This window comes from Cavia porcellus, unplaced genomic scaffold (assembly GCF_034190915.1).
Source record: "Cavia porcellus strain 051 isolate PalLab524CR breed Dunkin Hartley unplaced genomic scaffold, mCavPor4.1 scaffold_25, whole genome shotgun sequence".
Taxonomy (NCBI): Eukaryota; Metazoa; Chordata; class Mammalia; order Rodentia; family Caviidae; genus Cavia; species Cavia porcellus.
The window spans coordinates 45,386,021-45,404,832 of NW_026947508.1; the positions used below are offsets into that span (position 1 = coordinate 45,386,021).

General features: G+C 36.5%; 1 protein-coding gene across 1 annotated transcript in view; it reads left to right on the forward strand.

Moving 5' to 3' along the window:
• Positions 1 to 16,766, forward strand: part of CUNH1orf185 (chromosome unknown C1orf185 homolog) — a 60,421-nt gene extending 43,655 nt beyond the window's left edge. The window contains 2 exon segments of the mRNA XM_063235134.1: positions 14,956 to 14,992; positions 16,382 to 16,766. Of these exon segments, the coding sequence (XP_063091204.1) occupies positions 14,956 to 14,992; positions 16,382 to 16,728 (384 nt within the window). The 3' untranslated portion in view covers positions 16,729 to 16,766.
• Positions 16,767 to 18,812: the final 2,046 nt, after the last annotated feature.

Consider the following 18,812-nt stretch of genomic DNA (forward strand, 5'->3'; position numbering starts at 1 on the left):
TTTGGCTTTTTGATTTTTTGAGACAGGGTCTTGTTACATATAGTTCAGATTGGCCTTGAACTCACTATGTAGCCCAAGACTGGTCTCAAACTCGCAGTAATCCTCCTGCCTCAGCCTCCAAAATATTGGAATCACAGATGTGGGCTTACCACATCCACAGATTTACTAATATTTTAAAGGAATTTTTTTGCCTCTGTTCCTGAGGGATGATGTTCTATAATGTCTTTATCTTATAATTTCTTCATCTTGGCACATTTATTCTGGTCACAAAAATATTGAGAAGTATTCTCTGCTCCTGTAGTTTCTCAAAAATTTATATTCTTAAAATAAATTTAATTGTAATTGGCACATAGTAATTATATGTACTTATGGGGGAAACTGATATTTCAGTATGTGTGTTCAATAATGCTTAGGTTAGGCTAATTGGTATATCTTTTACATTCATTTCTTTATGTTGGGAAAAATCAAAACGTCTATAATAGCTATTTTAAAGTATTCAATTCATTGTTGTCAGCCATAATTATCTTGCTATGTTATGGAACATTAGAAGTTGCTCTTCCTATCCACCAGTATCCCTGAATCCATTAGCTCTCCACACACACCCATATCTTTCTTATAACTAGTGGTTTCCTTGTAACCACTAGTCTAGTCTCCGTGTTGACACCAGCATTTTAGGTACCAATGTAAGGGAGGTATCTGTCTTTATGCACCTGACCTTGCGTATTTGTGCTACATTTGCTTCTCCATTCATCTATCAGCACCTACGTTGATTCTAGGCCAGGGTGATTGGAGCTGCAATAAATATGCAAACAGAGATGTCTTCTTTATTTCAATTCCATGTATTCCTCTTCCTTTGAATATATTCCCAGGAAGTGGATTGCTGGGAATATATTCCCAGTAATAATAGTTCTAGTTCTAGTTTTTGATGAACCTTTGTAGTCTTTCATAATAGCTATACTAATTTACTTTTCCACCAAGAGTTTGGGAGAGTCCTCCTTTCTCTCTTTGCCAATGAATAGTAATGTGAAACATAGTCAACCTACAGAGTAGGGAAAAAATTTTGCCAGCTGTTTCTCAGAAAAAGGACTAATATTTGGAACATAAAAAGAATTTTAAAAGATCAGTCTTCCTAAATTAAAGCCTTAATCCAAATGGACATCTGAGATGATCAGACACTTCTCAGATAAAGAAGTATAAATGGCAAATAGATATATGAAAAAAAGTTAAACATCACTGGTCATTCAAGAGATGAAAATTAAAACACTAAGATTTCATCTTACTCCAGAAAGAATGGCTATTATAAAGAAGACAATCAATAACAAATGCTGGTGGGGGTGTGAGGAAAAATGAACCCTTCTCTACTGCTGGTAGAAGTGTATACTGAGGTGAAACCACTGAGGAAATCAGTGTGGAGATTCCTCAAAAACTAAGACTACAGGTTCCATTTGACCAGCTATTCTGCTTCTTGGTATCTTCCCAAAAGAATTTAAAACATCATACCACAGCAATATATGTACATTCATGTTTATAACAGCATAGTTTCTAATAGCTAAATCTTGGAAACAACCCAAATACCCATCAACTGAGGAATGGATGAAAAAAAGTAGGGTTTAAAAAATATTTAAAGAGAAAAAACAAAACAGAAAAAGGATAGAAATAATACAGAATTTCATAAAAGTAAACAGTAAGAAATCACTAGCTGAAGAATTATACCTTGTCCTCTTAGAAATAGTTGTTCAAGTTACAAAAGTAAAGCATACAAAGTGGACATTCAAACAGTGAGACTGCAAACAGTTCTGTTCAATGATCCAACAAAAACCTAGTAATATGGTTATCAATCCTACACCCTTAAACATACATGCAGTTATATCTTTTAGAGCACTTTGTTTTCCTCTCTCCCTCCCTTTTTTTTTTATAGGTACCGGGGATGGAGCTCACGACAGCCTACTTGCAAGGCAGGTGCTTATGCTGCTGAGCTAAATCCCCAGCCCCCTCCTCTCTTTTTTACAATAGTAATTACACATTTTGGGTTTATTACTCCTACATTTATATTACTTTTAACACTAGAGACACAATGTGATATTTATAAATATGATTCTTATTTATTTCACTAATGAGGATAGTCTCAAGTTGTCTTCATTTACCTATAAAGGCCTCAAGAGCATCCTTTTTTATAGCTGAGTAATATTTCCATTGCATAAAAATGCCACATCTTCTTCATCCACTCTGTGGTTGATGGGCATCTTGGTTGTTTCCAAGATTTAGCTATTACAAATTGTGCTGCTATGAACATGGGTGCACATATATCACTGTGACATGACCTTTTCAGTTTTTCTGGGGAAATACCCAGGAGGGGAATAGCTGGATTGAATGGAACTTCCAATCTTAGTCTTCTGAGAATTCTCCATACTGATTTCCATAGTGGTTGCACCAGTCTACACTCCCACCAACAATGGAGCAGTGTTCCTTTTTCCCCTGCAGCCTCACCAAGATTTGTTATCAGTTGATTTCTTGATGACAGTTATTCTTTCCTGAGTGAGATGAAATCTCAATGCTGTTTTAATTTGCATTTCTCAAATGACCAGTGATGGTGAACATTTCTTCATGTATTTATTTGTCATTTATATATCTTCATCTGAGAACTGTGTGTTCATCTTAGATGCCCATTTTGGAGAGGATCTTTGATTTGGGGAGCTTGATGTTTTTCAATTCTTTATATATTCTGGATATAAGTCCTTTGTCTGAAGGATTGCTGGCTAAAATTCATTCCCATTCTGTGGGTTTTCTTTTCACTCTGTTGGTGATTTCTTTTGAAGTGTAGAAACTTTTCAATAATATGAGATCCCAGTTGTCGATTCTTTGAAGTGTTTCCCATGTAGTTTGCATTTTGTTCATGAATTCTCTCCCTACCCCTATGTCTCCAAGATTCTCCCTATTTTGCATGTCAGTAGATTTTGTGTTTCTGTTTTAATATCTAGGTCTTTGATCCATTTAGACTTTAGTTTTGTGCATGGTGATAGGCATGGATCTAATTTCAGTCTTCAGCATGTGGTGAGCCAGTTTTTCCAACACCGTTTACTAAAGAGGCTATCCTTCTTCCAGTGAACATATTTAGCCCCTTTGTCAAATATCAGGTGGTTGAGTGTCTTTGTAGTTGTGTTTGCATCTTCTAATCTGTTTCATTGATCCTCAGGTCTATTTCTTTGCCAGTATCTTGCTGATTTTATCACTGTGGCTTTGTAGTATAGTTTCAAGTAAGGAATTGAGATGCCTCCTACTTTGCCTTTGTTGCCCAGAATTGCCTTTGCTATTCTGGGTTTCTTCAATTTCCAAATGAATTTTAAGAGTGTTTTCTCTAGATCTGTGAGGTATGTTAATGGTATTTTGATTGGAACTGCATTAAATCTGTATAACAGTTTTGGGAGTATGGCCATTTTCACAATGTTGGTTCTTCCTAGCCAAGAGCAAGGAATATCTTAGGTTGATTCCTAAGTATTTTATTTTTTGGGATGCTATTGTGAAGGGTGCTATTTCCATAATTTCTCTCTCAGTGACTTCTTTGTTTGTGTAGAGGAATGCTATTGATTTTTGAGCATTAACTTTGTATCCAGCTACACTGCTGAATTTGCTTATTACTTCTAGTAGTCTTTTAATGGAGTTTTTTGGGTTTTAGATATAGAGTATCCTGTCATCTTCAAATAGTGATAATTTAACTTCTTCTTTTCCTGTCTTTATTCCTTTTCTCTCTCTTGTCTGATTGCCCTGTATAGTGTTTCCAGAGCTATATTGAATAGGAATGGTGATAGAGGACATCCTTGTCTTGTTTCTGATTTTAAAGTGAAAGCTTTCTGTTTTTGTCCATTTAGTATAATGTTGGCTGTTGGTTTGTCACAGACAGCCTTTATAAGAATGAGGTAGACTCCATGTATTCCGAGTTTCTGAAGGGTTTTTATCATGCACAGGTATTGGACTTTATATCAAAGGCTTTTTCTGCATCTACTGAGATGACCATGTGGTTTTTGTTTTTGACTCTGTTGATGTGTGATACATTTATTGACTTGTGTATGTTAAACCATTCCTGCATTCCAGAAATGAATCCCACTTGGTCATGATGTATAATCTTCTTGATTTGTTGCATTCTATTTGCCAGTATTTTATTGAGAATCTTTGCATCAATGTTCATTAGTGAGATTGGCCTATAGTTCTTTTGGGTTGAGTGTTTCTCTGGCTTTGGTATGAAAACAATCCTTGCCTCTAGGCTTTCTTTTCAATTTCATTGAAGAGTTTAAGGAGTATTGGCATCAAATCATCTCTAAATTTCTTTTAGAATTCTGCTGTTAATCCATCAGGACCTCAGCTTTTCTTTGTTGATGTTTTTAATTACGTTTTCAATTTCAATAGCTGATATTGGGTCATTCAAAATTGCTATATCTTTTGATTGAACTTTGGTAGTTCACACGTTTCTAGAAATCTGTCCATTTCCTCTCTGTTTTCCACTCTATGTGAGTAGAGATTTTCAAAGTAGGTATTCATGGTCTTTTGAATTTCCATGGGATCTGTCATAATTTCTTTCTTTTCAGACCTTATTGTGTGAATTTGGGTTTTTTCTTTCTTTTTCTTTATAAATTTAGCTAGAGGTTTGTCAATTTTGTTTATTATCTCAAAAAACCATCTTTTTAATTTATTAATTCTTTGTATTTTTTTTAGTTTCAATTGCAGTGATTTTTGCTCTAATCTTTACAATTTCCTCTCTTCTATGAGCTTTGGGTTTAACTTGCTCTTCTTTTTCTAGAAGCTTCAGATGAAGCCTTAGGTTGTTTATTTGTGCTCATTCTGTTTTCTTGATATGACAATTTATTGCCATATATTTCCCTCTTAATACTGCTCTCGTCGCATCCCACAGATTATAGTACGTTGCTTCTGCCTTTTCATTAAATTGTAGGTATTGCTTTATTTCTTCTTTAATTTCATCTGTAGCCCACTGGTTGTTCAAAAGATTGTTATTTAATTTCCATGTATTTATGCAGGTTTTGCCATTCCTTTTGCCATTAATTTCCAATTTCAGTGCACTTTGGTCAGATACTACTCATTGGATAATTTCAATACCTTTGCATTTACTTAAGAATGTTTTATGGGATAATATATCATCTATTTTGGAAAATGTCCCATGTGCAGCTGAATAGAATGTGTATTCTGATGTGGTTGGGTAGAATACTCTGTAAGCATCTACTAAGTCCAATTGCTCACAGGTATGATACAGTTCTATTATTTCTTTGCTGACTTTTTGTCCAGTTGATCTATCTCTTTGTGACGATGGACTGTAAAGGTCCCCTGTTATAATTGTGTTCTTGTGTGTTTGGTTTTTCATGTCCATTAGTATCTGTCTTATATAGTTGGGTGCTCCTGTATTTGGTGCACATATATTTACAATTGTTAGTTCTTTTGAATTTTTCTACTAATGAGTTATATAGTGATCTTCTTTATCTCTTTTAATCATTTTAGCTTTGAAGTTCAAATTGTCTGCAAGTAGAATAGTTACCCCTGCTTTTTTCTGGGTTCCTGTTGCATGGAATACTGTTTTCCATCCTTTGACTTTTAATCTATGAGTTTCCTTTTGGGTCAGATGTGTTTCTTGTATACAGCATATTGTGGGATCATGTTTCTTGATCCACTATAGTCAGCCTATTTTTTTTTTGATAGGTGAATTGAGGCCATTTACATTTATGTATATCACTGATACGTACTGGCTCAACTTTACATGTTACATTTCAGTTGTTTGTTTTCTGCTTTTCCCCCTTGTTTAATTGCATGTCCTACCTGATGGTTTCTTTCTGTTGTTGTTCTGGGGATTGTGGTCATTTTTATCTCTGTCTAGTATGTCTTTCAACATTCTTTCTAGGGTTGGTTTGGTGGACGTGAATTTCTTCAGTTGTTCTTTGTCATGGAAGTATCTTGTTTCTCCATTAAATTTGAATGAAAGTTTTTCTGGGTACATCAGTTTGGGTTGAAAGTTGTTTTCTTTCAGAGCTTGAAATACCTCACTCCAAGCTCATCTTGACTTGTTGGTTTGTGCTGAAAAGTCTGCTGTAATTCTAATGGGCTTTCCTTGATAGGTGAGTTGAGTCTTGTCTCTAACAGCTTTTAGTATTCTGTTTTTATGTTGTATGTCTGAGATCTTAATTATTATATGTCTGGGTGTAGGTTTATGTTGATTGTGACTATTTGGCATTCTATATGCCTCACTTACCATATCAGACTTTTTCCCTATATTTGGGAAATTTTCTACTATTGCTTCTGTGAATATTGTAGATATGTCATTTGCATTGACTCCTGCATCTTCACTGATGGCTATTAATCTTATATTGTTGCTCTTGGCAGCATCTTGAAGCTGCTGAATTGTCATTTCATGCTGCTTTGTTATTTTTAAAAGTTTTATCCTTTCATGATCACTAATTGCAATTCTGGCCTCAAGGTCCAAAATCCTATCCTCAGCTTCATTTAAATGGTTTTGCCAGCTTTGAATAGAATTTTTTGTTTCTTGGATGTCTCTTTGAGTTTGTTTCATGAATTCTGCATATTTTCTACATTGTTCATTCAAGGTTTCAATCAGTTCCCCATGCTCCTGTACTTTTTTCTCTATTTCTTCTTTAGCTGTGCTCAGCAACTCCTTTACTAACGTTGTTATTTCTATCTTTACATGGGAGAGCACTTCTAATTTGATTTCCTATATAGCCTCATGGAGTTTTTTTTTTTAATTTCACTCGCTATCTTTCCAGAGATTTCCAGTGTATTACTTTTGAAGTCCTCCATTTAATGTCTCCTGTACTTGCTCCTGGTGGACTAGATGTTTGAGATTGCATTTTGCTCTTTTGCCATTTTCCCCTTTTAAGTTAATATTTGGTCCTTCAGTCCCACTAGTGTCAATTGTTGGTAGTGTGTATCTTGGGGTCCTAATGTGAGGTTGATGTTTGTCCAATTCTTGGGTCCCTCAATGAATAGTTGGGTCAAGCACTTGACTTCCCACTGCAGGGCCTATTGGATGAGTCCTATATTCTTCCTTGGCTGACAAGCCTAGTAGTATTGATGTAGGTCAACATTTAGCTCCTGCTATTACTTTATCTTCAGGTTTTTCAGGTCACCAAATCTTTCTATAGTGTTTGGGTCAGCTGAGACCCTATTGTGTCCCTAGGATGTGCCTGTGTGTCTCATAAGCCCTTTTGATTTTCTACAAGTGGAAGAAGTCATTATTGGCACACTCCTCACCTTGCTTGATGTTTTCTGTGTGCAGGAAGGAATCACTCTTGTCAGACTCATGAATATCTTATAGTTAGTTTGAGGGAGCTTTACTACTAGCCCTATTTACCTACTGTACCCCTCCATTTTAGGGGCATACTCACTGCATTGACTGGATCCTGCTGAGATCTTTTGTTTGGATGAGGCAGTTACTGAATCTCCCTTCAAGCTAGCACAGTTAATCTGCTATAGTCCAACATTCTGGGAGAAAGGTTGGAGCTGAAGATCAACAGCAGTATTAGGTCCAGGAGGTAGAGAGCATCCTGGAGGGGCCAGTAAATGTTCTGGGTCCCGGCATCCACTGAGCCGGGGCCAAGGTCTCAGGATGGCCTGGTGCTCCTCACTGGTGGCTGGAGTGGCACAGGAAGTGCGCAGCTGGGCAAGCCAAGGTCCGAGGGCCACATGTGGTGTTCCGCAGGGTCGGCACCAGTCGTGCAAGGAGTGCACGGCAGCTCAAGCCAAGCTTCCAGGGAAGCATGGCTTCACTCACTGGCAGCTGGAGTCACACAGCAACCGCGTGGCTGACCAGGCCAAGGTCCAAGAGGAGCATGCATTCCCCAGGTGGCGTGGACCAAGGTCCCAGGGTGGCATGCCTTCATTGGCAGCTGGAGTCGCATCAATGTGGGGGTTTTTTTGGTTTTTTTTTTTTTTGTCTTTTTCCTTTTTATCGGTACCGGGGATTGAACTCACGACTGCCTGCTTGCAAGGCAGGTGCTTATGCCGCTGAGCTAAACCTCCAGCCCCGATGTGGGTTTATTTAATGCAATGGAATGCTACTCAGCTATAAAGAAGGATAAACTTGAGACATTATAGTTAAATGGATGGGCCTTAAGACCATACTCCTAAGTGAAATAAGTTGAACACACATGTATAAATATTGTAATGTCTGGTGTGAGAAACTGAAGTGTAAGTGAAGATCAAAATTTATACTGGATATTGTGAAATAAGAAGTTGTTCAAAAGGAAAGGGGACTTAGGGAGGGGAAAGGAGAAAAGAAGAAAGGATAAAATGGAAACAAATTTTTGTAAATAAGGAAAGGAAGAAGGGTTAAAGAGAAGGGAGGGGAATGGGGAAAAAAGAGGAACCAAGATATATTATGTACAGGTACAAGTTCCATATGATAAATGTGATCATTATGCATATCCTAAATTGTACCAATAAGCTCAATAACATAAAAAATGAATAGTGTCATACCTTGGTACTCAACTGCTTTGAAACTCATTGAATTTGGTTTTCGATCATTGCATGCTAGAACTTGATGTTGATAACTCACTGCCCCTTCCAGCCAAATCAGTTAGGCATTTTTCACTGTTGGGATACATCTCACCTTCCAGAAGCATTTAACAGTGAGTTCTGATGTTCCGTGGTACATTTTAGCTGTGTGTTCTTGAGGAATATCTATTTTGGTCACTCATTCATGTGTACATTACTGTATTTGGTTTTTTTGGTTCTTGTTTTTACTGTTGAGTTGTTCTAATCACTTTTATATTCTGGAAATATTTCCATGTCAGATGAGCACTTGCAAACATTTTCTCTCATTCTGTAGGTTGACTATTATTTCCTAAGCTGTACAGAAGGTTTTTACTCTGATATAATCCCATGTATCAATCTTTCCTTTTGCTGCCTATGCATTTGAGGTTCTATCAAAAAAACAAAACAAAACAAAACAATGATTGACCAATGTCCCAACGTGCTTTCCCTATATTTGCTTTTAGTTAGTAGTTACAGGTCTCAAATTTAAATCTTTAGTCCATTCTGAGCTGATGCTTGCATATAGTGAGAGATACAGACACCCAGTTTTCCAGGCATCATTCACTGCTGGATATTGCTGCCTTCAGCTGCCCAGCTACGTGGGGAGGCTGAGATGGAGAGATCCTTTGAGACCAATCTGCACAATATAGTGAGATTTTGTCTCAAAAAAAGCTCCATTGAGGCTGGGGATTTAGCTCAGTGGCATAAGCGCCTGCCTTGCAAGTGTGTGGTCGTGAGTTCAATCCCCAGTACCAATAAAAAAGAAAAAGACAAAAAAAAAAGTTCCATAAAGACAATCAGAAAATTCTAGGGCCTAAGACAATATCTCAATGGTTTTATTATAAGAAATGATAAGAAAGAAATTCACATAGAATTATATAAATAAAAATTTACAATTTTTATTTTATTTATTTTGCCAAATTGGGATTGAACCCTGGGAGACTCACACATGCTAGACAGGTGCTCTACTGCTGAGATAGATCCCCAGCCCTTTTTCATTTTATTCTGGACACGATCTCTTTAAGTTAACGAAGCTGGCCTCAAATCTGTGACCCTCCTACCTGAGTCTCCTGAGTAGCTGGGATTACAAATATGCATCACTATACCCAGCTCACAGAAACCAGTTGGCTGTAAATTCATGGATTTATTTTGAGATTTTCTGTTCTGATTCGTTGCTTTTTGTCCTGTTTTTATTCACTCTCATGCTGTTTTGGCTCACTTCCCTTTGGAGCATGCTGGAGTCAGTCCTTATATATAGTGCCTTCAACTTTGCTCTTTTTGGTCAAAATTTCTTGGACTATTCAGGGGCTTTCTGGTTCCATACAAATGTGAGGAATGTTTTTTCTATTTCTGTGCAGAGTGTCATTGGTATTTTAATAAGAATGCACTAAAGCTGGGAGTAGTGGCTCACTCCTGTAATCCTAGCACTTCGGAGGCTAAGGCTGGAGAATGGTTTGGGCTACAAAGTGAGCCCAAGCCCAACACGAAGTGCATAGCAAAACCCTGTATCAAAAAGACAAAACAAAACAAAGATTCACTTTGGGAAGTGTTAAGAATTTTTTTTTTTTTTTGTACCAGGGATCAAACTCACGACCTCATACTTGCAAGGCAAGCACTTGTGCCACTGAGCTAAATCCCCAGGCCTCAAGTATGAAGATTTTAACAGGGTTAGTTTATCCTATATATGAACTTGAGATGTCTTTCCATTTGTGTGTCCTTAATTAATTTCCTTTATCACTGCTTTGTAGTTTTAATCATGGAGATCTTTCACTTCTTTAGTTATATTTATTTTTAGTCATTTTAATTAATTAATTAATTTTGTCTTTTTTAGTTCAGGCTGGCCTTGAGCTCACTTCATAGCCCAGGTTGGTCTTGAACTGACAATGATTCTCCTGCCTCAGCCTCCCAATTGCTATGATTACAGATGTGAGTCACCAAACCTGGCCATTTTAATTTTTTGATAGTTACTGTAAATACAATTTCTTTCATTCTCAGCAATTTTGTTATCAATGTATAAAAAGTCTATTGATTTTTATATGTTGATTTTGTAGCCTATGACCTTTGTGAATTCATCTAATAGTTATTTGAAGTCTTTAGGGCTTTCTTGTAGAAAACCATGTTGTCTACAAACAGGAATAATTTGACTTCTTCCTGTCCTACTTGTATATCTTGATATTTTTTCTCTTGTCTTATTACTGTGGTTAAAACTTCTAGTACTACACTGAAGAAGTGCGGAGGTAGAAAATGTTTTCTTGAGCCTAATCTTAAAGGTAATAATTTCAAATTTTTCCCATTCAATATGATGTGGGCTGTAGGGTTTATCATATAACCCTTATGTTGTTGAAATACCTTCTTTTTATACCTTATTTTTTGAGGATTTTTTTATCATGAAGAATGTTATTTTATCTAATGCCTTTTCTGCATCTATTGAGATTTTTATTCTTCATTTTGCTGATGCTATGTTACTTTTACTGGTTTGCACATGTTGTACCATTCTTGCATCCCTGAGGTAAATCCCACTGGATCAGGATGTATAATCTTTTTCATGTGCTGCTGGATTCAGTTTTCTAGCATTTTTTTGAGAAATTTTGCATTTGTGTTCAACAGTAATATGGGTCTATAGCAGGGGTGGTGAACCTATGGCATGCATACACAGTGGGATGTTTGTATCATTGAAAACTCTAAAAGATTCACCATCACCAGTCTATAGTTATTTTCTTCTATGGTATATTTGTGCAGTTTTGGTATGAGGGTAATGCTGGTATAACAGAACACGTTTGAAAAGCTTTCTTCCTTTTTTGATATCTTTGAGTAAGTGAAGTAGAATTGATGCTGATGTCTGTTATTCTTCCTTACTTCTCAACCCAGCAATGACTCAGTTCACAAATGCTTCTGTTTGTGAATAATTCGATTTGCAAATAGAAGCATTTGGCAAAATTTTGCTTCTACTTGTGAACTCTGCATCAAGTGATGAACTCAAGCACTGCTATCTTGTCCAGAATTATGGAGCAAATTAAGTTCATGAATGAAGGAAGGTACCATGGTACTTCTAGAATGAGAATTTTCTCATACAGTACAGTATAGTTTTCAACTCCAAAATTCAATACTAATTCAGTGTGCTTATATAATCTACAATTCATATCCATTTTATCAATTATTTCAATAACATCCTTTATGAAATTTGTCTTGGCAGTACCAGATCCAGTCCAGAATCACATTCCTTTTAGTCTTTATAACTAGGGACAGTTTCCCAAATTTACTTCCTCTTTTGTGATATTGGCATCTTTTTGAGAACACCAGTCAGTTACTTTATGAACATTAAATTGCTCCTTAACTTGCTTTTTTCCTGTGATCACATCCATTCACCATGTCAGTGCTCTCTAGTGATTTTAGCTTGATCATACAGTTAAGATGATGTCTGTTTTTGCCTCGCAGTGTTATTATTGTCCATGCAATTCATAAGCACTTTGAAACCATGCAAGTATTCTTTCCTTTATCAAAAGTTACCTTCTACCTACAGAAATTATTCTTGTCTATGCTACTTTTTATGAAACTACAGTAAACTGATGATCTTCCAGTTCCACCACTCTATCCTTCCCTTGTGTAAGGGAGAAGCCTCTCCCTTTTCCTTTATTTGTTCAATGTAAATATAGATTTCTATTTTATTCAGCACATTATAATTCCATTACCATCATTATTCTGAATCCCAAATTTAACCAGGTACCCTTCAAGACTGTTTCTCTTGCTGGGAATGGTGGCACGTGCTTGTAATCCCAGCACATGGAAAGCGAGGCAAAAGAGTCCCCAAGAGTTTAAGACCAGCCTGCACTACAGTGAGACACTGTCTCAAAAAAAAAAAAGCTTGCCTCTCTGTCTTTTTGATATATTTGCACCATTTTTTAGTCCTTTCTCCCTCTTTCCTTCTGTCCTTCCTGATATACAACATGATTTTTAATATTTGAAAGAATATCATATTAATATCTATGTATCATGATGCATTTATTTTCTTACTGTTAGAATTTTGTATTTTATTTTACTTTATTTTGTTTTTATTTTTTGAGACAAGGTTTCACTATGCAGTTCAGGATGGTCTTGCACTCACTTTGTAGTCCAGGCAATCCTTCTGCCTCAGCCTCCCAAATGCTGGGATGTGCTACAATGCCTGGTTGTTAAAATTTTAAATTGTAAGCTTAAAACTACTTGAAAGTTTTTAAATGGCATTATGTATTTCCGGAAATGTATTTATTAATTTCTCTCCCCAAATTTTCCACATAGTTAAAAGTAGCAGTGTATAAGAATGCCTATAGTGTCATTCTCTTCAGGCTCTATCTACTCTGTGGTTCTCAGGTTAGCAATAGCAGTATTACTGGGGAGTCTGTTGGAAATACAAAATCTCAGCTCCTATCCCAAACCTACTGAATCAGAATCTGCACTTTAGGAAGTTCTCTGACTAACTCAAAGGCACATAAAAGTCTAAGAATCAATATCCTAATGTAATTCATATGGAAGTCACAAAAGAAATTGTTCCTGTGAGATCAAAAAGAAACACTTAAGGACACCTAAGATTAGGAGGCAGATTTACTTAACATCAGACTGGTGCTGACTAGGAATCAACTGTTCTTCAAAATGTCAGGCCCTGAAGGCTCAGGGAGGGAGGTTTTTATGGGGTCAGCAAGGGGAAATACAAAGGAGAGGACTTGGCTGTCTTTGATTGGTTCTTACAACATGCATCACAGTGCCCAGCTGTTTCTAGGAGACAGAAGCCACTGGAACTGCAACAGGAACTATTACCTGGGCAACTAAAAACTGAAGTATACTGGATAGGGGGCCATTTTCCGTTACAGTCCTAAATCGAGGCAAGGTAAGTTTAAGAAGCCACACTGGCACTGATAGTAAAAAGTGAAAAGGACAAAGAACCAAAATTGGTTTTGAGAAAAGCGCTTCCATATTTGAAAGTATGAATGTAGCCTAAATAAGGCTCTCTAGGAGATAGACCAATGTACACGAACACAGACTATTCACACCATTTCCCCCAGAACACAAGAGATTTTGTTATTCTCTCCAGCATTAGACTTCTCCCACTCTATCCCAAACACACTCTATGCACTAGCCAATTGTTATCTAGTGGCCTAAGGAAAACTTGAATTCTAGTCCTTGCAGGTTGTTTCCGTGCATACTCCCAAACCCCATTCCATACTGTTTCTGTAGGAGCTGATAATATGCCCAAAGAATCAGCCTTCAAACAGGAACACCAGCAGGGGATTTAGCTCAGTGGCTTAAGCACCTGCCTGGAAAGAGCGAGGTTGTGAATTTGATCACTGGTACCAAAAAAAAAAAAACCAAAAAAACAAACAAACAAAAAAAACCCCCAAAAACCAGAAACACAAAATGATTCTGGTACCCTGAAATCTGAAAATTATTATACCACTACACTTCCTGGTTCACATCTGGAATATATTGCTTAAGCAGAATTTTAATTGCTTTAGAAAAATATTCCTATTTTTACTAAAAGCCTTCAGCCATAATTGTTGTTAGTTAATAAGTTGAACAAGTGACTGATAGATGATAAACCTGCTTGAAACATATTTCATACCTTCATTCCCTTTTGGGCTACACTTTTTAAACCAATCCTAATTCCTTTCAAATGATTAATCAATACTTTTCTACTCTTTTTTTCTTTCTTTCTTTCTTTCTTTTTTTTTTTTTTTTTTTTTTTTTTTTTGGTCTTTTTGAGACAGGGTTTCTCTATGCAGTTCAGGCTGGCCTTGAGCTCACTTTGTAGCCTAGGCTGGTCTCGAATTTGCAAGGATCCTCCTGCTTCAGCTGCCTGAGTGCTGGGATTACAGGCAGGATTACAGGTGTGAGCCACCACACCCGGCTCAAAGAACGTCTTCTTTTTGGTACTGGGGATCGAACTCACGACCCCGCACTTGCTAGGCAGGCGCTTATGCCACTAAGCTAAATCCCAGGCCCTTATTCTTTCAATATAGTTTGGTGAAAAAATTTACACTGTGGCCCAGCATAGTGGCACACATCTGTAATCTCAGCATTCAGGTGGCTGAGGCAGGAGGATCAGTTTGAACTAGAGGCCAGCCTCTCCTACATAGTGAGTTCAAGACCATCTAGGACTACACAGCGATACCTTGTCTCAAAAAACAATTTTTTAAAAAAATTCATATTGTGTTCGGGGATTTAGCTCAGCAGCATAAGCACCTGCCTGGCAGTTGCGAGGTCATGAGTTCAACCCCTGGTTTAAAAAAGAAAAAGAATTTCATATTGTGGAAAAAACTCTCCAGTGAAAATATGTAATGTCAAAACTTACTAATCATATGAATGCATAGATCAAATATATTACATAAATTGCATAAATACTATTTCATTTTAAAAATACAAATAACTTTTTTTATGTAGGAAGAGCAAAGAAAAAAGGAAGAAGCAAGTATAAAAGGTACTTTTTCTCAATAATCTGTTAGAACAAGTCCTAATCACCATAGAGCAATTCATATTTTAAAGTGGCAAAAGCCTATTCTAAATGTTTTTAAGTATTTTAAATGCCATGAAAATTTAAGGGATATGTTAATTCACTATGTGAGAGGGCACATAACTTCCCAAAAAAACCCAGAATTTTCAATTTCATATCCTAAAATTTGAAACATGCTCTTTCCTATTTGAACCCAAAACTGTCATGCATGATGCTGGAGGGTAAAAATGAAGTTTTGGGCCTTTCAGGGGCAGGGGTAGAGGGTAGAACAAGAATGAAACGATAACAAAAAAATGAGATTTTTGTGTTACACTTTATATATTGTATGCTTTATCTTAGTATTGCAAAGAATCGCTTCCTACCTACGTTGTTTTAGAAATGGTGAATGGCATGCCTGTAATCCTGGCAGTCCGGAGGCTGAGGCAGGAGGATTTCCATGTGTTCCAGGCTAGTCTGAGCTATATAATAAGTTCAAGGCCAGCCTGACCTGCAAAGCAAAGCCTTGTCTAAAAAAAAAAAAAGAAAAAAATTGCCAAATTTTATATAAAATATGACAACTTTAAAATTAATGGGCAAAATATGAAAAATAACAGTCAAAATATTATAAAATATATTTTTATATAATGTGGTATTTTCTAAAATTATCACTTTTTAATATCCAATGTGTAGCCTAAACAACATGAGAAATACATGAGACCTAAGAATAATGAATATAAATTGAAATCCAATTTGCATCTGATTTGTGATAGTTCATTTCACTAACTCTCAGTTTCATCCTTTATAAAGTAGTACTAATAACTATCTAAAAGAATTATCAAGAAGATCCAGGTGTGGTGGCACATTCCTGTGATCTCAACACTCAGGAGCCTGAGGCAGGAGGATAACTTGGCATTCAAGGCCAGCCTGAACCACAAAGCAAGACCCTGTCAACACACACACACACACACACACACACACACACACACACACACACAATTATCAAGAAGATAAACATACAAGTGCATAAAAATGCCTTGCTTCTGTGTTGTTACTATCAATATAGGGTCAACTCAAAGACCCTTCCCACTGTAGACCATTTTATAATCTACCAGCTGAGGGAACCTTGTAGTATTTTTAAAACTGGTTTTATTAAATAAGGCAACATTTAGCCATAATCACTAAGAAATTATTTTAAGGAACACTAGAACTCAGATTTCCAGCCTAATTAAACTGTTCTTATATTAAAACAGGCTGATCTTATTTTCTTATTTAGAATGTACTTTCCTACTTTTTTTTTTAAATGTAGGCTCTCACTATGCAGTTCAGGTTGGTCTTAAACTCACTATGTAATATTTATGGTAAATCTATTTTTCACAGAGATTAAATATCATCCTGAAGATGAATTCTTCCCTGCAGCAGAAACACTCATCTGTGACCCCCAAGAGATTAGTTCAGCAACAAATAGCAGCAGTGTCACATTAAACTTTTCAGTATCACCGTCAGATTCTCCGTACAGCCTAAGTATACAAGCAGCTGATGAATGGTTTTCGGATGATTCTCTAGAAGAAAATAATCCTCCACAGCCTTTTCTTAGGGAAACCGTAGTGGACAAAGTATTTTCATACCTGTCAACCATTTCATCAGAAGAAGGTACTTAAAATATGATGAACGTGACAATGCATGATGATCAAAATGATGGCAGAATCAAGGAAATGCTTTCATAAAGAAACACGGAAGTTGAAATACAAAACCTTCAACATAACAGTGAATGACTTTTTTTCTTTTGAAGTCTTGTATGCCCTGAAATCAGGTAAAGTTAAAACTGAATTATCAGCTTCTGAGTCTCCTAACATATTCATGCTAATGTTGTTTTTCTTGTGCTTTATTATAGAGTAGTCCTGCTTCCCTTGCTGACTCTTATTTCTAAAAATAAACTATTAGGAAGAACTGTAGGGGATGTGGCTCAGTGGTAGAGCTCTAGCACCCCAGCACCACAAAGGAAAAAAACTACAGTAGTATCATGAATATTAACCTTAACTCCTTGTACCTCATCAAAAGATAAAATAAATAATAAGATTGTATTTTCAACATGCAAGAGAATTACTTTAAGAAATCTTCACAAGGCCAGTTGTGGTGGTCTGTAATTCCCATGCTCAGGAGGCCGAGGCAGGAAGATCAGTACAAGTTCGAGGCCAGCCTGGGCTACAAAGCGAGTTTAAGGCCAGCCTGAACTGCACAGTGAAACCTTGTCTCAAAAAGACAAAACAAATAAAATAAATATTTAAAAAGAAATCTTCACAAATATATTTTAATAAAAATCCACAGTATTTTTGTTATAGTTTGCATATATCAATTTTATTTCCACGTGAGTAGGTATGGGTGAAATATCTCTATGAGCTTTTCTGAATTTACAAAACACAAATCACCTATCTTTCAAATCTTATCATGCCATGATTGGGGGCTGGGGATTTAGCTCAGCAGCATAAGCGCCTGCCTTGCAAGTGTGGGGTCATGAGTTTGATCCCCGGTACCGATAAAAAAGAAAAAGACAAAAAACAAAAAAAGGCAATTATCATGCCATGACTTTGAAAAGCAAGATAAACTTGCTCTTATAAAAGTCACTGGAACACTGGAGAACCCAGCAAGTAATTTCCTTTTGATTCTCCTTTCTCCATTTCTCCGAATGCTCCCCAATCCTCATCCTTCTGTGATAAAAATGGCTCCTAAGCACCTGACTCAAGCTAGGTGAGCTAGAGTTTCTTTCTAGTATGAGAGGTTTTTGATCAGAAGTGCATGGTTATGTGGGATTTCAGAACCAGTCATGTGATCTTTTTTCTTCTTTCCTAAATACTGTCTATGTAGTCAATCTTTTATTTTGCTTTCTCTTAGGAAAAAGATTGACTGATATTTGGTATATTACCTTTCATGCTTAAATAGCATATGACCTATTCATATGTTCACAAGGGATAAATCATATTTGTTAACAATAAGTATGAACAAAACTTCTCAAGTAAGGTAATAAATAGTATTTTCAAGATCTACAATTTCTGACCCAGAAAATAGTAAAGGAGTTGGAACACCTTTATCTCTTGATGTACTTGGGCCTGTCCACACAGTGTGTGGTAGGTCCTGAGCACCTCTCTCCCATCCACCCCTACATCTTCATAAGCTGTTTCAAAAGGAGCAGTAAAAACAAAACATTTGATTGGTCTCTGGCTCTCACCATCCTGAAACTCAGGCCTTGCTGAGGAAGGGAGTTACAGCTAAGGATGGCACAGTGCCAAGGCTTCCCCAGGAATCTGGAGTTGGAAATAAGCAATTCTAGCTTTTGTCTGACTTGTCTCTGGAATAGAAAAATACAAATTGGGGAGCTGTGGATTACCATGTCCTGCTATGCAACTTGGGGAGTAAAGGCAACAAGTCTGCAAAGAGAGAACGATGAAGCATTAGCAAGTTGAAAAGCAGAGATGAGAAATCAGGAGAATAGGATAACTTCCCTGCCTGTGGGTATCCCTGGATCCTAATTGTAAACTCTTTCTATTTTCTTAAAATCACAAGATGTGATTTCTGTTATTGGCTACCAAATTTGAGGGCTGAATTTAATTATCATGCATGGCGTTAATATAATTTTGTAATTTTAGAATAAATTCTTCTGTTCCCATAAACTAGAGTTTATTTCTTTTACTACATCCAAAGCATCCAACCAAATTCTTGTCCATAATACAAATGAGAAATGAAGATATTTATGCATATAAAGTACTTGTTATACTATAATAATATATATATATTTTTTTTTCAAAACAGTTTT